At 42.0% G+C, this 25,039-nt stretch overlaps 2 protein-coding genes across 3 annotated transcripts in view; one reads left to right on the forward strand and one right to left on the reverse strand.

Moving 5' to 3' along the window:
- LIX1 (limb and CNS expressed 1) overlaps nt 1-15,004 on the forward strand; it is a 35,607-nt gene extending 20,603 nt beyond the window's left edge. The window contains exons 3-6 of the mRNA XM_081880577.1: nt 1,933-2,073; nt 8,703-8,798; nt 10,286-10,363; nt 12,679-15,004. Coding sequence (XP_081736703.1) covers nt 1,933-2,073; nt 8,703-8,798; nt 10,286-10,363; nt 12,679-12,963 — 600 coding nt within the window. The 3' untranslated portion in view covers nt 12,964-15,004. The remainder of the gene's footprint in view (nt 1-1,932; nt 2,074-8,702; nt 8,799-10,285; nt 10,364-12,678) is intronic.
- LOC309352147 (2'-5'-oligoadenylate synthase 1-like) lies at nt 2,010-24,544 on the reverse strand. 2 transcript variants are annotated; one of them, XM_081880516.1, is made up of 10 exons: nt 24,461-24,544; nt 22,928-23,093; nt 22,277-22,463; nt 21,952-22,142; nt 19,723-19,883; nt 19,408-19,532; nt 19,039-19,228; nt 17,725-17,934; nt 16,413-16,616; nt 2,010-2,126 (listed from the first exon to the last, which is right to left on the reverse strand). In XM_081880516.1, the coding sequence occupies exons 2-9, from the start codon at nt 23,090-23,092 to the stop codon at nt 16,460-16,462; spliced, it is 1,386 nt and encodes a 461-aa protein (XP_081736642.1). In that variant the 5' UTR covers nt 23,093; nt 24,461-24,544; the 3' UTR covers nt 2,010-2,126; nt 16,413-16,459. The 2 variants fall into 2 exon arrangements, with proteins under 2 accessions (XP_081736642.1, XP_081736641.1); XM_081880515.1 differs by lacking the exon at nt 24,461-24,544 and adding an exon at nt 23,696-23,750.
- Between the last annotated feature and the right edge of the window lie 495 nt (nt 24,545-25,039).

Here is a 25,039-nt window from a genome sequence, read left to right on the forward strand (position 1 = left end):
TATTTATTATTATTATTATTATTATTATTATTATTATTATTATTATTACAATGCAATAGACTATATACCGATAAATGAAAAGTGCATTGCATGAGCCAACTGGGACTAGCCCTACCAGTTGGCAGGGTGAGGTGTCTGCCTCAGGCAGCAGGTGCTGGGAGGCAAAAAACAACAAGGCGTTGGAGGACACAGCTGTGTGTTGCCTGGCCTGCTCTGCTACTTTGATACTTTTTCTAACACTTGTTTTGAGAAGTCCTTGTAGACACCTTTGCCCTGAGAAAAATTAAAGGGTTGAGCTTTTAACAAAACTCTTCAGGGCTCATTTCACATAAGTTCCAATGAGTCCTGCTTTCACAGAATGAACTATTTATATTGCGAGAGGAATATTTTGGGAAATTAATTACAGAAGGCTGCAGGAGAAAGTCATGTGTCAAGGAGCTAAACAATAATTCTCAATTTGCTTAAGCTTTTCTGTCTGCTATTACTTTCAGAAAGAGAAGTAAAATATTCCTGATTTGTAAATCTCTTAGCCTGCAAAGATTTGCCATTTGCTTTCAGACTTATGCAGCTTCTTTGATCTGCTGCTTTCATGGTCTTACTTAAAATAAATAGTTACTATTATCTTTCCTTTTACTAGGTTTAATCTTCACAAAGATGGTTTAAATCCAAATTATTTGGATAGGTTTCTATTATAACGTTTATTATGAAAAGCACACAAGTCTGAATTTTGTCTTGGAATCTGAAAAAGTAAACATTCATTTTAACCCACAAGAGAAGGTTGAAACTAATATAAGAGCTTGGTGAGTTATGTTCCTCGTGGAATGAGCAGATATAGGTGGACTTATCAAAATACAGTTTAAAAAAAGGTTGCTGAAGAGGAAAATGACATTTAATTTTACATAAGGTTCCCCCACCCTTTTCAAGCTAGGAATAATAAACACAGCCCAACCCAATAAATGTTGAATGTCCCTTCAGAACATAATAGCCCTGATGGATCAGACCATCTACTCCAGCATCCCATATCTCACAACTCAAAGAGTTCCCACGTGTTTCTGGGAAGCCAGGAGTGGAATTCTAACCCAAGAAGAAGGTGGGTCCCACAGATGATATGAAGCATCCAATACATGGGCCTTGTTGGCACATCATGGTCAGTCAAACTATGTGTGAATGAGCTCGCTCACACCTGCTTTGTTCCTCCCTGGCTTTTTTAGCTCAGTGAGGCTCAATTCTGTAGCCAAGGTTATACCTATGGTTACAGGTGGTGGTTAAGGAAGAAATACCTTAACCACAATCCTGGGTGCCGATGACAAGGTGCTAAAAGGACACGGGAGGAGCAAAGTAAGTGTGAGCTCCTCTCCATGGGTTGCTGTGTTAAGGTGGTCCTGGTAAACCAGGGGAGAGGAGCCTTGGGCCTGAAAGCCAAATGCAGCCCTTCTGTCTGGTCCATGGGACTTTCTTCAGGTCGTGGGAGAAAAACTAACCACCCTCACCATCTTAATGCCAAGAGGGGATGAGGTAGAGGGACTCAGAGGCTTCATAGGTGCCAGGCTTCAAGGGTATCGTTGTGCCCATGGGCACCGTGTTGGCAACCCCTGCATTAAGCCCACAGACTGAAATTACCTAACTACACCACTGTGTGCTATAGCCTTTTTTTTTTTTTTTTTTTTAGATGGGTGGACAAGAACATTTGGGGGAAATCTGAGCCCGTACAAAAGAAGAGAGTTGTGGAATCAAAAAGGGGCAAAAGTCAACAGAAACTTGGGTGGGAACATACAATTCAGGATGACTCATCTCTCAGGAATGGTGCTATAAATATTCCAATTCCTTGCATTATAAACAACAAAATGTTCTATGGTGTTTGGAAGCTTCTCTCTTACCAGTTGAGGCAAACCCATCCTGCAAAGCTCTTACAACCATTTACTTCTATTTCAGTGCTGCCTGAGCAGAGCCGAAGCAAGACGAGATGCGGCAAAAGTGGCGCTAATCAATTCTCTCTTCAATGAGTTGCCTTGTCGCAGGATCACAAAGGAATTTATTATGGAGAGCGTTCAGGAAGCTGTTTCGTCCACCAGTGTAAGTTCAATTCCATGGCTTTGTATGCTGTCATTGGCTGCATTTATGGTAAACTGCAGAACAGGAAGACAATAATTAATGTAAGATTCCAGATAAGAGTATCTCCATTGATAGGCTAGTGCTGCTATGATTCATGTGCCTTTTCTTGACCTTCATTTCCTTCACATGTGGAGTCCACTTGGCTGATGGTGAGGTCAAGGATCCTGGGAAGTGGTTAATCTGGGCTGATCTCCCTCCCAAGAAATGTGGATAAACTTTATATTTCCTGCAACCAGGGAGTCTGTCCTTTCCCTAAACTTCTATTAGTCTACGTGGCTGCACATACCATGAGTAACTTCAGTCAACATGGAAAATATTTTAGACCCTGTTGCAAATATACGGCAGGTCATGGTGGCCCCATCCATTAGGCAATGTTTTTAGTAACCACATAATGCTTGGAGGAGAAGTTAACAAGACATACTCTTACATTTCCCAACAATTATCAACTTCTCTCCAGAAAGACTGGAGATAAGAGATGAATTGGGTAGCAGGTCCAGGGTAAGGAAATCAGATAGGATAGTTTTTTCAGATTCTAAGAATGCAGTCATGCTCGGCAGCGGGCTCAGCAAAAGTGGAGCCTAGGAAGCTGCCTTAAACAGAATCAGACTATTGGTCCATCTAGCTCAATATTGTCAACACTGGCTGGCAACAGCTCTCCAGGAATTCAGACAGGGATCTCCTCCAGCCAACCTAAAGATGCCTGGGATCGAAATTGGGACCCTCTGGATGCAAAGCAGATGATCTGCCACCGACCAGTGATCCTTCTCCTACATTGAGCGCTCCGGTGGAGCCGGGCGCTGGAGCTGTGATGCGAGATGTCATATGCATGCTACGCACACTGGACTCCTCACTTCAAACAAAATATTGAGGGGGCTGAAGACACTTCGGCCTCCTAGAGCTGGTGCGCCTGTATCAAAGGAAAATGCATCTCATTGTATATAGCTTGGACATAGTTCCCCTTTCCAAGATGAAACTGGAAAAGTTGACTCACCAATCAATAGTACATCGACCCAATAAAAGGAAAAGTTGTGCACGCTCTACCCTCACTCATACATTCTTTAGAGTATCAGTTAAGAGCAATGTCATTACGGATAAAAGATCAGAAAAGTCTGCTTGCAACCTGCTACTTTCCCCAAGGGCCACATCCACTCTTGGATTGAATAATAAAATATAAGGGAAACTAGCAACGGTTTCTTTTCTTGGGCTCCATGATCACTGCAGATGGTGACAGCAGTCACGAAATTAAAAGACACCTGCTTCTTGGGAGAAAAACAATGACAAACCTAGACAGCATCTTAAAAAGCAGAGACATCACCTTGCCAACAAAGGTCCGTATAGTTAAAGCTATGGTTTTCTCAGTAGTGATGTATGGAAGTGAGAGCTGGACCATAAAGAAGGCTGATCGCCAAAGAATTGATACTTTTGAATTATGGTCCTGGAGGAGACTCTTGAGAGTCCCATGGACTGCAAGAAGATCAAGCCTATCCACTCTTAAGGAAATCAGCCCTGAGTGCTCACTGGAAGGACAGATCCTGAAGCTGAGACTCCAGTACTTTGGTCACCTCATGAGAAGAGAAGACTCCCTGGAAAAGACCCTGATGTTGGGAAAGTTGGAGGGCACAAGGAGAAGGGGACGACAGAGGACGAGATGGTTGGAAAGTGTTCTCGAAGCTATCAGCATGAATTTGACCAAACTGCAGGAGGCAGTGGAAGACAGAAGTGCCTGGCGTGCTCTGGTCCAGGGGGTCATGAAGAGTCGGACATGACTAAATGACTAAACAGCAACAACAGCAATGGTTTCAAGACTAGGGCTGCCATTACTGGGATTTCAAAGGTGGAATTGACGTCTGGGAGGAATTTCCAAAACGTGATCTGGATCTTAGGCAAGTCAATCAAAAAATCATGGGGTTTTTTGGTGTGTGTGTGTTTTTGTAAAACAAAAAAACAAAACTCAACAACTTTCAGGGTGTCCTGGTTTTTGAAATATAGCAACCGTATTCAAGACTAAACCAGTGGTGTAAAGTATCCTAGTCTTTCCATTCACTTTCCCACATCTCTGTTTCAGTCTTTTATTCTCTACTATGTTACTGCCTCTGGCAAGGAAATGAGTTGGCAGGAGCTTTTGTCACTAAACATGCCGAAACCGAATCAGACTGCTAACATCTGCATTTGAGGTTAGCTTCAGTTTGCGTGGGTTGGCTTGGTGATGCTGTAGATTGTCCTCAGCTACTGGGTTCTTTCAGGGAAACATCTGCATTTACTAATGGATACAGATTCCTTGTATGCGCTACACGTAGCATAGTATTTATGTATTTATATAGACACAGAAGCACTAGGTAAATGCAAGCTAATTCTATTGGAGAGGAACTTATTTTCAGTACCTCACCCACATTATTGATTTATTAAAAGCTAAGTGCATTCACAGCCTTGGGATTGCTCTGCAAATAATCAGAAATTAATGTACTGAGTTAAAAGCCTATCAGAAAGTCCCGTGATACTCTGTAAATGTCAGCCCAGGTTTCAAGTTTCTTAAATCTGCACGTATGAACATCTTGAAACTGGAGATGCCATCTATTTTAACTTTCCCTAAATCTGTCTAAGGTGCAATTAATCCCTATATATAATCACTCTCTGCACTTTAAAGCGCAAGTGGGGAACCTGTGGCCCTTCTGGTGCTGAATGACTCCATCTCCCATCAGCCCCTTGTAACTTGGTCAATAGTAATGGAAGGTTGGGGTTGTAGTTCACCAGATGTTGGGGTTAATTCTGTGTCCAGGGCAGCTGTTTACCAGCTCCATCTGGTACGCAGGCTGAGACCCTACCTGCCTGCAGACTGTTTTGCCAGAATGGTACATGCTCTAGTTATCTCCCGCTTGGACTACTGCAATGTGCTCTATGTGGGGCTACCTTTGAAGGTGACTCGGAAACTGCATTTAATCCAGAATGTGCCATCTAGACTGGTGACTGGGAGTGGCTGCCAAGACCATATAACACCGGTCCGGAAAGATTTTCATTGGCTCCCAGTACGTTTCCGAGCACAATTCAAAGTGTTGGTGCTGACCTTTAATGCCCTAAACAGACTCGGTCCTGTATACCTGAAGGAGCATCTCCACCCCATCATCCAGCCTGGACACTGAGGTCCAGCGCCAAGGGCCTTCTGGCGGTTCCCTCACTGCAAGAAGCCAAGTTACAGGAACCAGGCAGAGGGCCTTCTCAGTAGTGGCGCCTGCCGTGTGGAACACCCTCCCAGCAGATGTCAAGTCAATAAACAACTACAGTATTTTACTTTTAAAAGACAACTGAAGGCCATTGGAGGGCACCAGTTTGGAGAAGTCTGGATGATATAATAACCTAGATTCAAACCAAGTTTCCCCCATTTCCCACCGAATTTCAAATGAAATATCACTTAGAGGGAGAGGATGGAAGTCATTTCTCCTTTATCCCCCATTATCATGCTGGAAACGTGTCCATGTGGATTAGGCCTGTGCAATAGTTAAAAATAAGTAATCTTATTGCAGGCGTGTTACAGCTTCTTACAAGTTGCTCAGATTCAATATTTTTAGTCATTGGCAGCAGGGGGGAAATACAGATCAGGAGAAGCATGTTGCTAATCCACTGAAAAGTAGAGCAAAATTCATGAAAGTTTTTTCCCCCTTTTTTTAAATGCTGGCTCAGTGAAAGACGTTTGCTGCTTGAGACTCCAGAAGATTTAACAAAATCCTCCCATCTGTGCAGAAGCAACTGCTGATAAGCAAACGGGAGATTTGAAGCGACTTGGGAAGAGGGTTAAGAGCAGTGTGAGACACACAATTTGAAACTGTTCCTCTCTGATTGAAAGTTATAAGATTCTGGGGAGGTGGGAGGAGGAGTGCTTATAATGTTGGTGTATTTGCAGAGCAGTGGGGAAGGCCTGGGGTATATCTGGCTTGTGGATGAAAGGATGCCTTTCTTCTTGAGCTTTACGAGTCTCATGCCCTTTTGAGGGACAATCCCATACATACATTTTGGAAAATGGACTATGATTTATTTGGAAATGATTTCGAAAAGAAAGTTCATTTAATGCAATTCATCATTTTTAATGGAAATTTTCTAAGGCGAAAAGCTTAAAATTGCAGAGTTTTAGACAGATGTCCCTTGGGATATTTAAAAGCCAGCATAAATATTTCAGCAGCAGTGTGTTAATGTTACTGCATTTCAAAAGCTATAAATTTGCTGACAGTTCTGCTAAAGAAACTGTCTTGTGTACAGAGTTGTGTTCAGCTCTGCATAGCTTCTCTAGAACGTTAAGGATTATGAGAAGAATTATAAGCATTTGACTCACAAATTGTCCCTCCGAATGGAAAACAACAAACCACTGTGTCTAAAGCTTCAGCCCTCCACGTCTACAGGGTTGTGCTAATGGGTTGCCCTACCAAATGAGAATATGCAATATTATATATTCCAGTAACTTGAACCCACAATAGGTATGGGGAACGTGTGGCCCAACAGGTGTGCCTGGACTACATCATCCCAAACCATCCTGAGTGCAGCTGGTGGGAGTTAAGAGTCCAATGATATCTGGAGGGCCACAGGTACCTGCTCTGGAAGTATGATCCAAAGCTTTTGAAGGATGAGCAGGTTCTTGGTGCGTCTGAGTTCCTCTTTGACCCTTGACTGCACCCCAGACTGGCTGTAAAATTGGACAGATGCTCATCTCCACACCTAGTCCAAGTGTAAGAGTCATTCTGCATGGAATGCATTGTCAACGACAATGACAGCCTTCAAAGACGACCAAGCACCTGCTTGTAACACTTGATGGAATGCCTCTACCCTGAGAGTCAACATCTCAGACACACACACCCCTGATGACCTTCTCTGTGAAAAGGTGGGATGGAGGTTTCAAGGGAGAAGGCCTTTTCAGTATGCTCACCTGCTGTGATGGGAGGGATTGGAGGGAAGGCTGAGGGCAGCAGCCCCAAGCGAGGGAAGGTACATAACGCAGTGGCCCAGAATGACTTCCAGGCAGCAGCCCCAGCAGTTCCTATGTCTCAGATTCTCTCTCTCTCCTCCCTGCTCACCCTCCCTATTCATGTGGGGTGCCTCCCACTTAATGCAATTTCAGTTATGCATGTGGGGGCCGAGAATATAACCCCCGCGTAAGTGTGGAGACAACTCTAGTGGCCCTTATGTCTATGAAGTGCTGCCTGGATGCCCATGTTATCACATTTTCGGTGCCAGATTAAGATGTTCCTTTACTTCCAGACCATTGATGGAATGAAATGTGCTGTTTGTTTGTTTAATGACTTCATGCAAATTTAATATTTTATGGATTTGTTGTTTGCTCGCTTTTGTTTTTAAGCAGGGAAATTTTAATTGTGAGATGCTTTGAGTGTTCTTCTAGAAAATGTTGTCTGAGAAATTTTAATAAACTAAACTAAACTGTCCCAGCTGGCTGTCCCCTTCATCACCACATAAACATCTCCATCTCAAACCAGCTGCTCTGTGGAAAAGAATCAAAGAGACAGAAGGGCAGGTGAAAAAAGCCAACTACACAATATGCCTGTTTCTGCTTGGCTGGTTTTGTTTTGCTTTAAGTGTAGGGCTTTTAACACTTCCATTGTATCTTATTCATTTTGTGAACTGCTTTGAGGACTACATGCAAAAATGTTAGGTACTGATTTACTAAGCAAGTAAGTAAATATATAGCTTTGTAAACTGGTCTAAGAAGACACCAAACAGAATCTCTTGTTTGATGGATTTTGTTGTTGTTAAGATCTGCTGCTGCTCTGAGGCAAACTCAAACCAGACCTACCACAACTGGCTCACACCACCCAGCTGTGGTTATAAGTTACCTCCTTATATTCCAGTTGTTGAAAATCCTCTTTCAGCATCATTGAAGGAAGATGTGAACATTTCAGAAAACCACGTTTTATGTTAGGAAGATGCACATAGAAATATATGTGGTTTAAAACTAGCAATGATGATGTTTATGTCTCAATGTTATACCCTGGTCTGTAGCCGAAAGGAAGGAAGAAAAAGAGGCTATTGTGAATGGTTGTCTTCCACTTCCCAGATGATGGTGGTCATGGGAGGCATCAAATACTGTGATTTTATTATGGCTTTTGTAGTAGAAAATGGCCTAGTTCAGGCAACATGCTAAATCATAGTTGAGCATTATGAGAATGAGCTACAGTGAAACTCAGGCTCCCAACTTTCTCCCAACTCTGGCATAACTACCAGGAGGAATCTGGAAACGTGAGCTTCTGGTTTAGATTAATTGCAACCTGTCCAGTCAGTTGAACCTGTCAAACTGTGCTTAATGCTAACTGTGCTTTGGTTAAAACATAATTTAGTTCCATATTTTAGGATTCTTCAGAAACTTGCTAAACTATGGTTAATTGAAACTGGAAGAGAAAATTTCCAAATTCCTCCTTGTGGCCATGCCAGAAGAGAGAGAAGGAAGAATGCACAAGATTCACTGTAACTTGTTCTGTCATTCTAAACTATGGTTTAGCCTGATGTCTGAACACATCCAATTTGTAATCTGAGGATCTGGAAATGGTCTGGAATGTGTTTACGTAATTCAGAAAGTTCCTTTCTTCTTGTTAAAGGGTACTTTAAATGATGCTGATGACCCAAGCACAAGTATTGGAGCCTATCATTATATGCTGGAATCAAATATGGGGAAGACAATGCTGGAATTTCAGGTACAATTTAATTCTTTCAGACGAACCAGTTTTTTAAAGGTTTTCAGTGGGTATATAACTTACTAAAAAAAGGATCTCCGCCTCAATAAAACGTATGGCTTCATTTATGTTTTGTACCTCCCTCCATTTCTTCCAACATGAACATTTATGCTATTCATACAGAGTAGGACAGAAAGCAGCATCTGAAAATGTTCAGTTGAATATTGAAAAATGAACTTGCAAAAGTAACTAAATAAGGCTTGCGGCTGTGTATGTGCACATGCTTTTTCCATATATTCTGATTTGGCTTTTTCCCTTTGTACCCTGTTTTCCAGATTAGATTCCAGTTGGAGAGAAGTTACCCTTTATTCATCTTTACAGTGATTTAAATGTGTACTGGAAAACTAACTAAGCAGTCTGAGCTGATATTACTTGATGTTCCAAAAAAAAATTTCAAGTCATATTTCAAAATCTGCCCCATGAACAAATTTCCTTTACAAGTATAGCTATACCAGCTTTGCTTTTGATGGTTGTTTTTCTTGTGTCTGATGAAAGGCAGACCATGGAAGTTTGACATAGCAATAGAATATCCAAGCGGAGGCAAGATTGTGCCTTTCTGGAACAGATGACAGCATGTTTGCAACACAGAATGCTCATAAAGTGAAACACTGGACCCCTTCCAATTTAAGTCTCATTTCAGACAAATGGTGATGCTTACACATATGCCCCATTGTAACCCCCTTGCTATGAAGGCAGTGTCTAAATTCTTATCTGGGTCCACTCTTCCAAATTGTTTTCTACATCCTTTTGCCTAGGACAATGAACGAGAAAACCATAAAAGATAATAGAGAAAGAGGGGCATAATCATTGTTCCAGGTACTTCCATGGTGCACTGAATAACTTTACTTTTATAATACTGCAATTACAAAAGTTGTTCTATAATTTAAAAAATAACAAAGAGATAGGCAATGGTAAACTAATAATTGCCAGTAATAGACAAAATAATTGTCTCAACACATACTTTAGAATCTCTCTCTAGTTATTAATGCTACTCTCTTGATAAATGTCAGTATTCCAACTAATTTAAGGAGCAGCATATATCGGGTTTTTGTTTTGTTTTGCTTTTTGTTTGAAGGGCAAGTGATCTAGTGTGACTCAGACTTGGTTCCACTCTAATCCATGTACAAACATTCAATAATGTTCTAGAAAGTCAAAAGAGTTCAGACATATTAGAGCAATGACCTTGAAGGCAGAAAGAATACAGAAAGACTAGATAATGGCTCTTCCTTGTGAACTCACACAAAGTTCCTGTGCGGTGGAGGAATTAGTTCCATGGCTGGAACACGAGGTTCCAAAACAGCCCTTCCATGATGCTTTTCAAGATGGAAAAACACATTTGAATCTAACCCAGTTCTCCCACAGCAAATCCCCACTATTGTTTTGCATACTGAAAGAGAGATTCTACTTTGAAGCAGTTCAGTCAGAAGCCATTGGTTTTTCTTCCATAGGAACTGATGATAGTCTTTCAGCTGCTGCACTGGAATGGAAGCCTCAAAGCTTTGCGTGAAACAAAGTGCTCTCGACAAGTGAGTAACACAGCACTAATAGTGCACCCGTTTCCCCAACAGCAAAACTATACTCACTTCACCTCTACCCAGTATGTTTCTTATGTTCTATAGACATGGTCCATTCTTAGGTGCCATTGATGGGAATTGAAATCAGTGGGATTTTTAAAATTTAGGCACTCAGTGAATCCCACTGAGTCTGAGACATCTCCAGAGTTAAGTGTGTCCACAAATTAAGATTCCTCTTTGAAGACTGTAATGTCATTACACATGTTCTAGGTTTAAAGGGATCCATTAGTGGACAAGTGCAAACCTAGGGTTGTATCCAAAAAGTCCCATTAGCACAAGGACTTCTATCTGCACAGTGGACTTCCCATCCTGAGTCCCTTCTCCCCAAATCTGTTCTATGGTTTTCCCAACCTTCCAGAGCAGTTGGGGAGGAAGAGAGACATGGGGAGAAGAGAGGAAGAGAAAGTCCTGTTGCACAGGTGGAAGTGCTTGAGATAACAGGATGAATTCCCTGGATGCAACCCATAATTCTTTTTTTAAAAAGAATTATGTAATTTGTATTATAAAAATTATATACAGTGGTACCTCGGGTTACATACGCTTCAGGTTACAGACTCCGCTAACCCAGAAATAGTACCTCGGGTTAAGAACTTTGCTTCAGGATGAGAACAGAAATCATGCTCCAGCGGCACAGCAGCAACAGGAGGCCCCATTAGCTAAAGTGGTGCTTCAGGTTAAGAACAGTTTCAGGTTAAGAACGGACCTCCAGAACGAATTAAGTACTTAACCCGAGGTACCACTGTACTTTCATAATTGCATAATGAACGTTTAAATAATTATGTAATGAGTTGTCTGCTTTAAATGTTAAGACCTGCATATTCAGTCACATGAAAAATTAATCTCTTTGAAATAACCCAGTGATTAAGGACTATGCTCACTTCTAACAAACAGACTTTGAATGTCAGTTGCCAGGAATTGCAGGTGGGGAGAGTTCTGCTTGTGGATTTCACATGAGCATCGCTTGGTCACTGTGTGAACAGAGTGCTGGATGAGATGGGCCTTTGGTCTGACGCAGCAGGACTCTTCCAATGTCCTTAAACCCAAGTGATGAGCTGATGGTTACATAGAGAAGCATGAATGAATGATGGAGCAGCAGGTTAACAAAACCAAATTTGCTATGGGTTTCAAGTTCTATTATTTCAAATAGTAATGGGGCAAGAGAGCAGTTCAGCTCGCGCAGGGCAAGCCCTTGCTTTTGGACATCCAGGCTCCTGCACAACTAGAATTTCTTCAAGCTACCTTAACTACAATTTATTTGTTTGACTTCCACAGTCAAACATGTGTCCAATATCTGTTCTGAAATGTCCATGTCAGTTGCGAAAGATCCCAGAGCTGAACCTAACCCATTATTTTAGAATAGTGGGGAAGGAGAGCTGGAAATAATGCCAATATATTTCACATCTGGCAACCAATGTGCCCCTTTGGTTTGAGATAGTACATGGGTAGACAAGTCTATAAAGCCCAGGACACAAATCTTCATGGCCCTTTAGCAGCTATGGTGGCTAGAAGTATCAGAGGTAATGTATTTAGTGTTAACTCTGGAAATGTATACTCTATTCTGACCAAACTAAGCCTCTTGATGTATATTGTGCTCTAAGAGGCTTAGTTTGGTCAGAATCAAGTATACATATCCAGAGTTAACACTAAATCCCGTATTTTTTGCTCTATAAGACTCACTTTTTCCCTCCTAAAAAGTAAGGGGAAATGTGTGTGCGTCTTATGGAGCGAAGGCAGGCTGCGCAGCTATCCCAGAAACCAGAACAGCAAGAGGGATTGCTGCTTTCACTGCGCAGCGATCCCTCTTGCTGTTCTGGCTTCTGAGATTCAGAATATTTTTTTTCTTGTTTTCCTCCTCCAAAAACTAGGTGCGTCTTGTGGTCTGGTGCGTCTTATAGAGCGAAAAATACGGTACATTACTGCTGGTAAATAAACCACCATAGCTGCTACAGTAAGGTTACCAGACGTCCCCGTTTCCCGGGGACAGTCCCCGGATTTACAGATCAGTTCCCTGGCAAAATCCATCTATTTAGTTGGAAGTTGAAGTGTCCCCGGATTCATTGAAAATAAAATCTGGTACCCTTATGCTACAGGGTCATGAAAATGTGTGTCCCAGGCTTTTTAGACTCATCTACCCATGTACTATCTGAAACCAAAGGAACACATTGGTTGTCAGATGGGATTCCCCTGCCCCTCCAGCTCTCCTACCCCACCACAAAGCAATGGTGTATTTGTTGCTAACTCTTTGGTTTTTTTTGGACGGGCAACAGGAAGTGATCTCCTACTATTCCCAGTACAGTTTGGATGAAAGGATGAGAAGTCACATGGCTCTGGACTGGCTTATGAAGGAGCAAGAAACTCCGGGCATTATTTCGCAAGAGCTGCAAGTGGCCCTTAGGGAGCTGGAAGAAACCCGGAAAGCTGGACAAGAGCTGCGGTTTTACAAAGAGAAAAAGGAAATACTGGGCTTAGCACTGAGCCAGCTATACAGTGATCAAGCCGCTGCCTCTTCAAATGATGATCGTATGAGTCTAGCACTAAGTGGCTATCGCTAGGGCAGCCTAGGGCGCCGTTTGTATGAAACAGGTTTGCAAGGCTGGTCTGTAATGAGCTAATCCTGGATCATTCAGATCAATGTGAAACAACAGCTTGCCTTCATCTGATTGTATAATGTACAAAGCAGAAACTCTCAAATTCCCCCCCCCCCAAGGTGAACAGCATGAGTTCCAGGTGCATGTGGAATCCACACATCTCATGTGCAAGTTCACAGAATGCGTGAAGAAGCATTACTCACACATGCTTCCTGTTTCACTGCATGTGAAACATCTAAAGCTGCATTACAGTGTGACATTCTGTGTGACGAAGACAGATTTTTAGAATTATTATTTTTATAAAAAAAATATAGCTTAGGTTTGTAACTTCTTAAAGAACAGCAACAATCATTTAATAGCGTTGCATAATCAAAGAAAGTATGGCAGAATTGTTTAGTATGTGAATTGAATTAATACATCCGAGAGATGTACAGAAATAAGGAGTGAAATGTCCCTGAAATAAGCAAAAACTGCCGGTTGATAGATATATATATATTGTTATTTAAAGTAGTGGTTGAAGGAACAACAATAGGCTTCTAAACTTAGGGAAATCTATGACACAAAAGCAGAAAGCCAGTTGTTATACTTGAAAAATGACCAACGCGGACATTCTTCTAGAAAAATAACTTGAGTCCTGATAATAAAATACATTAGCTACAGCAAAACCTGTGTAGATTTTTTTTCTTGTTTATATGAGTAGTAAGTAAAATAACAACACTGCGATAGGCCAGTATTTGCAATTGGCAAGCCCATTGCTTCTGATAGGAACACAGATCTCAACTTTTCATTATTTTGCTCATTGTACTGTATCAATACAGCAAATGAGAAAAAGACAACAATATATTTGATCAGCACCTGGAAGCAGTGGCTGGCTGTGCCCGGGGCCACATTCAGTTTTCAATGCCCCAGTAGTAAGACATGTGGGGCCACTCCGTTTCTGAACATCAAAATGTCATCAAAGAACAACTGACAACATCAATGATAATATTTATGTGTGATGAAATCAACCCTTTTGCAGGGTAAATGTAATGAATTGCTTTTATTTCTTGTCAGGGAAACAGACAACCATGTTTAATTTGTTTTGCTCACTACACTTATACTAGTTTCCTTAGCAAATGAGAAAAACAGCTTAGGAATGATTCAGTGTGGTTTAATAGCACTGAATGAAGTACAGTCGTACCTTGGTTCTCGAACAGAATGCGTTCCAGGAGTCCGCTCAACTCCCGGAACTGTTCAAAAACCAAGGCGCAGCTTCTGATTGGCTGCAGGAGCGTCCTGCAGCCAATCAGAAGCCACACCAGGTGTTCAGCTTCCGAAAATTATTTGGAAACCGGAACACTCACTTCCAGTTTTTAATCGTTCAGGAGCCGAAACGTACGAGTTCCAAGGCAATCGGCGACCAAGGTACTACTGTACTGCTGCTGCAGCTGAGGACCAACCAACTTAGTCACAAAATTGTCAGCTTAAGTTCTGGGTTCCAGGTTTTTGAGAAATCGCCAGTGCCTGCAAATCCTTTCAGCTGAGCGAGATCTTACTTGCCCCACACCTGATATTAGATAAGACATTGTATGGAAGATGGGCAGGTGTGGCTTTGTCAAAATGGCCCCATGTGCCAACTGGGGAGGCTTGGTGAAACTATTAGGCCAGTGAGATGAAGGTTTCCCATCCCTGACCCAACAACAACAACAATTTCAGAAAGTTCAACTGTACTTTGGAAGTAAATAATAATAATGACTTACAATTTTGGTCATGATTTTCAGCATTTGGTGAAGATCTTCCTAAATTTGAACCAAATTATAGGATGTTGTCAATGCCTGCCTTGGCTCTAACCTAAGCTATCTCTTCCACTGTCATGATAAACGCTGCTCTGCTTATCAAGCACAATGCAGCCAATCCTTTCTGCTGGTTGTGCACTTGTGACTCTTACAGGAATTTCCGTTGCAAGCAGATCAGATACACGTATTCAGGCCTTTTTTCCAGCTGAAACAGGTGGCTGCAGGTAGCATGGTGATCAGTGCAGTGGGGTGTCCCTCCCTAAAATCAAGTTCCGGCACCTCTTTTTCTAGAAAAAAAGCTCTGCACGTATTATGAAGAGCCCTTGACAATGAGTGATCAACACTGTGTTGCAAAAAGGAAACCAGACTGTTCTTTCAAGATTCATCTATAGCAGTCATGGGTCTGCTGCAGCAAATGGCAAAGAAATATAATACTGGGAATTAGAATCAACCATTAATTTTTAAAAAGTATTTTACTGCCTCAAATCTTCTGTATCTTATTTGATCTCACTCAGGTGTTGAATTTGAGCAATCATTTTGTAAAATAAATCGTTGTGAAAACATTTCATGGAAAATGTGCTTATTAAGAGCATTCCACATATTGTATGCTTCTCTCTATGGTCCACGTGAAAAAAAAGTAATGCTGAAATCACTAAGCTTAAACATGCTATGGAATGTCAATGGAGAAGTAAACACCACCACCCCCCCCCCAAAAAAACCCCTACCTATGCACATTTCTTATTTACTTCTAACCTAAATATTCTTGACTTTTTCCAATCTTGGCAGCAATTCTTAAAACCTTGACCTCCTGAACCATAAAATTGCAACCACTTTTTTCCTTCAAGTTAAAAAAAAAAAAAAAGAACACCTGGCCGGGCAACACTGATTTTTGTTTTTGAAAGGGAAAGTTACCGTAGTTTTATTTGCTGAATATTTCAGTCCACAACCAAAGACAGACTGCTTTTGGTGAAGCCTGAAAGGCCCTTTCTCTCTCTCTGAGTGGGGTTGATAAAATGTTTGCCAGAGAGGAACTCATCTTTCCTCTTACCTCCACCTGCTGCTCTCCCCTCTGAAACTTCCCACACCAACTGCTTTTAACCTTGCCAACGTTTGAGACCTATAGTTATCTTGCAGACATGGGACCAGAACCCCACGGGAGCAAACACAAGTTGGGAGGAGAGGAAGCAGAGGAAAATGGATGGCTGTAGGAAGGGTTAAGCACCCCCTTTTACCTCATCACCTTCTCCTCTTCAGATTACCAGTGTGGTGTAGTGGTTAAGAGCGGTAGTCTTGTAATCTGGGGAACCGGGTTCAAGTCTCTGCTCCTCCACATGCAGCTGCTGGGTGACCTTGGGCCAGTCACACTTCTTTGAAGTCTCTCAGCCCCACTTACCTCACAGAGTGTTTGTTGTGAGGGAGGAAGGGAAAGGAGAATGTTAGCCGCTTTGAGACTCCTGAAGGGGAGTGAAAGGCGGGATATCAAATCCAAACTCTTCTTCTTCTTCTACCTTCTCCCACAGCTCCTCCCACAGAGTTTCATTGCACAGAGTTTCATTGCACACAGCAGGTGCACGACTCACTGTTTTCTCTCTCAAGTTTTCATTCAGTTTCAACACCGACATTTTCCCATGGCAGTACCTGAAAACTGGGTGCCCATTCTTCTGGAAGCAAGGCCAGGTTTGGTTTCACCAGTTCTCTGCAAAAAGCCAGGGCTCCTTTGCTTGGATGCCATTAAAGAGCGGTTTAAGGAGGCTCTGCCTTGCCACATGAGCTACTTCGTCCCAGGCATTGCTGTTCTCGCACACGTTAAAGGTTGGGTTCGCAGGATCCAAAACAAATGGCCTATGGGAGGAAGAGAGGCGTTGACCATATGAACAAAGACAGGAAGTGCTAGGTGCCTCTTAAAGTACATTCAAATGCAATGCTGTTTTCACACAGAGAGCATATTGTTTCAAGTCCTCTTGAGCTGGATAGCTCAGCTGGTGCTGATAACACCAAGGTTGCAGGTTCCATCCCTGTATGGGACAGGTGTATATTCCTGCACCTGCAAGGGGTTGGACTAGACAATAATCAGGGTTCCTTCCAACTCGACCTATGATTCTAAGATTCATCAGCTGAATGCACCAGCTGAAAGGAAGTGATGCCATTTCTTGGGTGAAGAAAGCACAGATCCAAAACCATGGGAAATTGCAAGTCCAGGAATGAAGGCAGGAGCCACACACAAAACTGGAACTGTGCGGGTGTGTGTGTAGAGAGAGAATTACCCAGCAGTATGAACTAGACATTTTCCAGAACAAAGTACAACATTGCTCTTGTTCTGATAAGGGAACAAACATCAAAAGACAAAGGAAGCAGCAGGGCAGCCTGGTTGATTTATGAGCAATGGCCTTCACAGAATCAAAGGCCCTGTAAAAAAGCAAAAAGCCACAAGAAAGTCCAGCCCCGCCCCCGCCCGCCCCCGACAACACCAGCAAGCAATACTCAATGTCATGAACTGGCAGAACTATGGCGGTGGGGAGGAAGAGGGTCCTGGAGACTGGACTGAGATGCGCTGAGGTAAGCTGGTGATGGGGAAGGAACAGGGCCATAGCTATGGGGTGGTGAGGTGGGCCCCTGCCAGGGGCACAGGTGAGAGGGGGGCACAAAGTCCACCAAAAAATATGTCCATAAATATGTCTATAAATAAAAATATTGATTATTGCCTCATAAGAAAAGCTTTTAAATAGAGGGTGAATGGGTGGAGGAGAGGTGGAAAGAATAACAAATATGTCCATGAGTATGGGGCACAATCTGGACGGTTCTGCCAGGGGCACAATATCACCTAGCTACGGCTCTTGGAAGGAGAGGTTGGTGGAATCAGCTTTTCCTAGCAGTGGAAGCTCTAGATTAAATTTCAGCTGCTGGGGGCATGTACTAAAGAGGCAGACAAGTATATAATGGGCTTACTCACCTGGTTTGCTTTAGAAAAAACTTTTGGAAAATTGGAAAATTGGGTCTGTAATGTTTGTGCCATACAGCACAGATTTCTTGATACTGAACCAAAAGCTTCAGGACGGCTCTCATTCCCTGTACATAGCTGAAAAACATTGGTTTCCCAGCCAGCTCCCATACATAGATGGTGATGAGTTCCACAGCGTAGGAGGAAGGGAGCCTGCGAAACCTAAACACACACACAGCACACATTTAGCAGCTGCACAGAAGGAGCTGCCACAGGAAACGGTCAAAAACAAAAGCTGTAGATCAAATAAAGGCTAGAGACAGTAGCAAAATCCAATTTGGGCCTCCCGTTTGATTAAATATCCATGCCTTGCAAAGAATGATAAGCCAGGAGTAGCTAAGAAAATATACCGGTAGATTAAATATTGTTTCCCCCCTGGTAGGTATGCTCTCTCTTTTTGCAAATGTGTGGGTCACTCGCTCACAAGGGGTTGAAACAATGCAAAAATCTACAGATTGCATTGTACCTTGGGAAAACAGAAGGATCTGAAGTTGGTCCAGTACTCAAAAGCTTGCATTGGCTGTCCATACTCTACTAGGCCAGGATCCAAATTATTGGGTTATTTTGCAAGGCCCTTAACAACTTGGGTTCAGGATTATTGAGATTTACAGAGGAGTAACTGATAGTGGTCTCCCATGGTTGGGATGTGCAATTCATATTCATCAGGAGTCATTACTGAAATGAGGCTGCATTTTAATGTTGTACTTAATCTTGTTTTTAAGTTGTGTTTTAATCAATTGTTTTTACCTGGTGTTAGCCTCACTGAGCCCGGTCTTGCCTGGGGAGGGCAGGGTATAAATAAAATTTATTATTATTATTATTCATTCTGTATTGTGTGCCCAACCAGGTCAGATGGGCTCCCTCTCTGTTGAACTTCTGGCATTTACTGAAGAGACTTACATTTTTTGTTCCAGCAGGCATTCTAAACTGAATTGTGATACTATAGCCTTAACCGATTTTTTTATTTTCATTGTATTGCATTTCTTGTGTATAAATTGTTTAAATCAAAGGGTTCCCAAATGATGGTCAGTGGTCCAGCAGTGGTCTGTGAGCTTCATTCAGGTGGCCATATGACATCTGGCACAGTACGTTACAATTTCTACAACAGGCAGAAAAACCATTAAGTGTTCTTGCCAAGACCCTCATCAATTTTCAAGTGGTTCATGGGGAACAAAGTTTGGGAACTGCTGGGCTTAATGGCAACAGCAGCAGGAGGAGGAGGAGATGATAAATGATTTCAGTTGTGTTTGGATACGAGCAACCTACTTGTTTTCTTCTCCTGGTGTTGCAAATGAAGTTTTGAGCCAGTGCTTCATTAAACGTATGAGATCTTTCACCCTCTCTGTTGACGCCTTGACAAACTCAACTTGGTACTTCAACAGGGCCATAGCGTACAGCTGGATTTTATCACTGTCACTGCAGTGGTAGAGCTTGCGGTAAAAGCTCTCTTTTAAACCTGTTAACGCCAGACAAGAGATAAGGCTAATGACACTCCCTTGGTCTCCATTTCTTAAATCAAATCGGACAGATTTCGGGCTAATGGAAATATTGTTGCAGTCTGAATTGCAATAAAGGTAGATCTCCATAAGTATTATTGGACAGTGAGGGGGGGCACCACCCCCAGCCAGCTCTTACCTGCTGATAATGTAGGCCCAAACATGTCATAACAAGGCATTATGTCAAACAAGTGGCCGTGGTGATCTTTATAACACTTAAAGTAGAACCTTAGGGAAAATGGTGTCCTTTCCTGCAATATTACCCTAAGTAGAAAAGAAAGGGGAGAATAAGGCTTTAATTCTACCTCTACTTACCTGGGAGTAAGCCCTATTGAATTTCATAGGACTTACTTCTGAGTAGACATAGTTAGAATTGCACTGTTAATCAGTGGCATACTAATGACTTTACAATAATTGGGGGAAATGAAGGGAGAACAAAAATCTCAGTCCAAACCTGTTGATCCAGGAAGGTTTAGTTAGTCTTTTCCCTAACTCTTCTAGTACTTCGGGAATTTTTCTTTGGCAGTCTTCTAAACTTTGAAAGGCGCTGCTAAAAAGAACTATGTCCACATCAGATGAATCTTGCACATCAGTTCCTTTTATATATGAACCACCCTGTTAGGTAAGATATTAACAGAAAGTTGGTTAGTCCTTGACTTTAACTCACCTAGTACCAATGTTCCCAAGGAAGAGCAAGACTAGCCATGTGTCAGCTGTTCAACCTAGGCAATCTGAAACACTTTGGATCACAAATGGAGGACACTGCTTCACAGTAAAATGCTTATAGAGTAGATGACTCTGGATGGCTCCCATAATGTAGGCCATATCACATATTTATTAATGTGACGACTCTGGTTCCAAGCATCAGACAGGACTCTGATACAGAAGAGGAGCAATTAAGTCTGTCTTACCCACCACAACTTGGGCAGAAGAGTGAGACCCAGTCCCTGATCTCAACCCTGGAACTGGACCTTGAGACCATGGCACCACAGCACCTAGAAATAGGCCCCCCATCTGCAGCACACAGTTAGAAGGAGTATCATGCAGTTTAAATAGCCATGGCTTCCCTCAAGGAATCCTGGAATTTGTTAAATGCACTTAGAATTGTTAGGAGGTTCCCCTTACAAAGATACAACTAGCAGAATGGTTCAGCGTTCCCTCCCTCTTCTGATGGGACTCTGGGAATTGTAGCTCTGCGAGGGGAATGGGGGCCTCTCAGCACCCGTAACAAATTACAGTTCCCAGGATTTCCTGGGGGAACCATGGCTGCTTAAAGTGGTATGATACTGCTTTAAATGTATAGTGCAGATGGGGTCATAATACTTCCTGTGCATGTCATACCCCAAAATGAACGAAGTCTCATTATGTTAGCCACCTCCCATTTTCCCATGCGTGGAACAGATGAAAGTAAGGGAAAGACACACAAGTGCTTGAAGAGCTGTCCAAGAGCTGTCCTTTAAAGTTATCCACTCCACTCCTTATGGATTGAGGGTAGCATGGAACCTGGGCCCATAAGGATATAAATCTTCCTTTGGAGCTAGGACTTCATCAGAACAAGTTGCTTGCTCCCAATGATCTGTCCATGGTCCTGCATGCCATGTATCTGACCCTCTTGTTTCTCCTGAAATCCAGACTCCTGACTATCATCATCGTGGACTGTCATCTCCCTTAATTCTGGTTCTTCCTATCATCTCCAACCACTGGTTGGACACTCTGCCTCCTGGGCCAGGCATAGCCTCTGCCACCTCTGGACAAGACAATTAAGCCATGCAGGTTCTTGAAAGTGATGTTCACCTGGGACATGGCCTATCATAAGAACATTAGACAACCCTGTTGGATCAGGCCAACGTTCCATCTCACCCAGCATCCTGTTCTCACAATGCCGATGGGAAGCCTGCAAGCTGGACACAAATGCCACAGCACTCTTTCAGCAATTCCCAGCCACTGGTATTCAGAGACAAACTGTCTCTGTCAGCGAAGGTAGGACATAGCCTTCTTCTCCATAAATTTGTCTAATCCTCCTTTAGAACCATCCATGCTCCCAACATAAATTGTATTGGGTTGCAAGCCAAATAGCTGCTTCACTCATGACATCTTTCCTCCATAGAGATAACGCACACCAACACAGTATGCTGTGCTGTGTTATGTCAATGTGAGTGTTTACTTTGCCCTGAATACAGTATATGCATGTACATATCAGATTCTCAGCTGACATATTCATGGCAAGTCACTAGGTCTTGGCTAACTTCATATGTCTTTTCCCTTACATAGAGATTAAGAGTGATGAAGCAGCCCCAAGCAGCTTAAGATCCTGACTTACCAAAGTCCATTGATTGAAATGGCCCTACTCTGACTTAGTCAAATACCACCTTTTTTTTATTTAAATGTTTTGCCTCGTGCCCCAGAATTTCTCAGCCCATTGCTGTATTTGAAGGGAAGATTTGCATATCCCCCCAAGCAGGAAACTATTGCATTTTCAATTCTTATAAAATAGCATATCCTCACAGCAGGATAACCTTGAGGGAAATGGGATGTGTGCAACAAAGAGGGAACTAATGCATATTTATTGCATAAACACACACACACACAACTGTTTGCAAAGGTCCTTAGACATGAAATAGAAGATACAGGAAGTGCAACACTACTGTGATCAATCTCAAGTAGAATGTGGCATCATCAGTACCTTCGTAACATATGTAATTGGTAATGGAAACACTTCTTCAATGAACTCAATGATCTTTTCAACTTCTGATGCACAGCCCCACCTTACAGCATTTGAGTTTGGTCGGAGTTTTGCTTCCACAAATTTCGTTAATTCCGCAGGTGTTTTGTACTCTAATATGTTTTCAGGTTTAAACGCAGTGGACATTTGAGCTATACAAGAGAGAAATCAAGGTGAATTACGAGTTTTTGCCTGAAAAGGAAGGGATGAGGAGAAGCTCTTAAAAAGTAAGGTTTAAAATCGGGTGGTCCTTGATAATGCGAGCACTTCAAAACAGCAGTGCTACCTCTTTTGCTGGCAGTGAAGTGATGCTCTTGTTTCTCATGGTACTCCCTGGCATGGGCTGTTCCAAATTGCCTGGGGCACATCCTACAGGATGTCAGTGTTTCCGTGGCCACAAATTTTGTTCTCCTCTTACGAGTCATATCCCAGTAGCTTCTGTGATTGCTGGTCAGTATCATTTCATGATCAGTCTGTTAATAAAGAGAAGAGATGAACTGTATATATATTGAGCTGAGATGAAGGGCCTGGAAAGAGATTACAGATGGGAGCAAGGAAGATAGTATTCTAGTCTTTAAAATGGTATAGCAGAAAGTAAAATGCCTTTTTTTATTTGATATCTGGTTTTAGGTTTGTCTTTCTTAATGTAGACAGGTGTATACAACTGTTTACATTTTTGATCAGCCAGACATTTTAATCATTTTGTACTATTTTTATGATATTTTCTATTTTATTGTATATGCTGCTGTACACTGCCTTGTTATGCTACATGAACTTGTGATAGACTAAATGTTTTTACAAATAAATGGATAGTAATTTATCTTCTCATATTTATATACCGCTATTTTTCCCCACATGAAACCAAGATACCCCACCCCCAAAAAACACATTTATTTGCTTGAACAAAGGAGGAGGAAGATGACACGTTCCACCTTACCTTTGCATGCTGCAGAAGACACTCTCGCAAAACCTCCTTGCCACAAGTTTCACAGTGAACTCTCCCAAGATGTTTAGCTTGAAAATGGTATCTCAGAGCTGTGCGGCTGACAAAGTCATTCCCACATCTCTCACAGTTGTAAGATCTGGGTCTTAGGCACCACATCCTTTAAAAGGACAAAACAAAAAGTTAACTATTCACACACACACACTGGGGGGTGGGTATGGGAGAGAGAGAGAGTATCTCAACTATAAGAATAGCTTAATTAGGAGTGTCATACATCTGGAATACTGCATCTGGGCGTAAATTGGGGAAATGTCCTGGAAAATCTGGACGTGTGACAACCTATGTTGGCAGTGCCAGTTTCCCATAAAAATATATCAGAAACTGCATTTTTTGTGATTTTGCCCCAAAAGCTCAACAACCTTGGGCAAAAACAAGGAAAATATCAAAAACTTTGCCAATATAAGCTCAACAATTTTCTGTCCAGATTTTCACTGTTTGAAATATGCCAACCTTAAGCTAAATGCCAATCTAAACACGTTACTCCAGGGAGCCGGTGGGTTATTTGTACCATACAGCTTAATTCTTTCAAAACTAGCTGATCATAGCCTGTTCTGCTTGTGGCAACACAGCGAGGTGGCCACTCCCTAAATCATCTGACTAAATTATTCCATGTGCTTCTACTCCTTCCCCGTTTGTTTTTCAAATACACGCTATAAAGGGGTAAATTACAAAGGAAGGGTTTTCTGCCAAAAATAATCTTACCTTGGCAAAGCCATCCTGTCTGCATTTCGTAGCAAGTGTGTTTATGTACTCGTTTCCCAGTTACAGTCCTTTGAGGACAGCACATTTCTCAAGTATGTACCACCCCCAGATGCTTAGAATTCTGGGAATTGTGGTTTGTGCCTCCACAATTGATTGTTCTCTTTGGGAATTGATAGTTATCACGCCTCTGGTCAGCCCTGGAGCCACAGAAAGACGGGATGCAGCTCCTTTTTATACTCTTAGAAGCTTTGCAGCAATGCAAAGAAGAATTATCCATCAGATGCAAAACCTTTTCTTTCTTTCTTTCTTTCTTTGTTATGGGAGTTCCTGCCACTTTGCAAAGCTAGTGTTGTTGGTCACTTTTTGGCAAATATTTAATTTCCCCCACCACTTGGTTTATAGAATGTGGTTTAATGTGAGCCCCGAAACCCAGCCCAGCGTCTTAACCACACTTGCGAGCCATAGTTTGTTCTTGATTTGTAAGCCCTGGTTTGTGTTAAGTGTAGCTTAGCGTTATGTCTGAATGCAGCAGAATGTTCTCTTTTGTCGTTTTCTTATTCATAAACATGAAACACACCTTTTTCGGGGCTTGGGTAATCTAAACTTCTCCATTTTTACATTGTTTAGTCTTACCCAACTTTCACAGCTGGTGATTCATATTGCAGTTCTAACCATGTCTGCTCAGAAGTAAGGTGCATTGAATTCATTGGCGTTTACTCCCAAGCAAGTGGGGTTAGGACTATAGCTTAGTGCATAGACACTTACCCATTCCATGTGACAAATGTGACAAGCTCTGCTTTAAATCTTCTCCCTAGATCTCCCTAAATCATTTCTGGCCCAGCACTCTTGTATACTTACTCTCTGCCAAAATCACAATAGAGGCAATTATGATGTGTAACACACATACACACATACACACATACACAGAGAGGAGAGAGAGGGGGGGCAGAGGGAGGGGACCACCAATATTTAAGTTATTTTAAATGTCAGGCAAAGGTGTTCTTGTTTGTTCAGCCATTTGGATCTTGATATAGTTTGATATTTGGCCTGTTCTTTGTATACCACATTTGGGGTAGGGACAATTGTTTTCGATGTCGGTTCCTGGTGAATGGATGTTTTTAGTACTACCTACCATTTTATTACTTTTGGTTATTTTACAGTACATATATTGCTTTACTAATTTTTTGTAAGTTGCTTTAAAACTTTTTTTTCCTGTAGAAAGCAATAAATAAATACAGTGGTACCTCGGGTTACATACGCTTCAGGTTACATATGCTTCAGATTACAAACTCTGCTAACCCAGAAATAGTGCTTCAGGTTAAGAACTTTGCTTCAGGATGAGAA

Source organism: Podarcis erhardii (assembly GCF_964252035.2).
Source record: "Podarcis erhardii genome assembly, chromosome: 11".
Classification (NCBI taxonomy): Eukaryota; Metazoa; Chordata; class Lepidosauria; order Squamata; family Lacertidae; genus Podarcis; species Podarcis erhardii.

Excerpts from the sequence above, each read along its gene's own strand:
- LOC309352147 (XM_081880515.1), bottom strand. Across the intron at positions 22,464-22,927 it reads GTCTTCTGCAGCATGCAAAG|ACTGATCATGAAATGATACT; the intron begins GTAAGGTGGAAC and ends CTTTATTAACAG. Across the intron at positions 22,143-22,276 it reads CTTCACTGCCAGCAAAAGAG|CTCAAATGTCCACTGCGTTT; the intron begins GTAGCACTGCTG and ends TCTCTTGTATAG.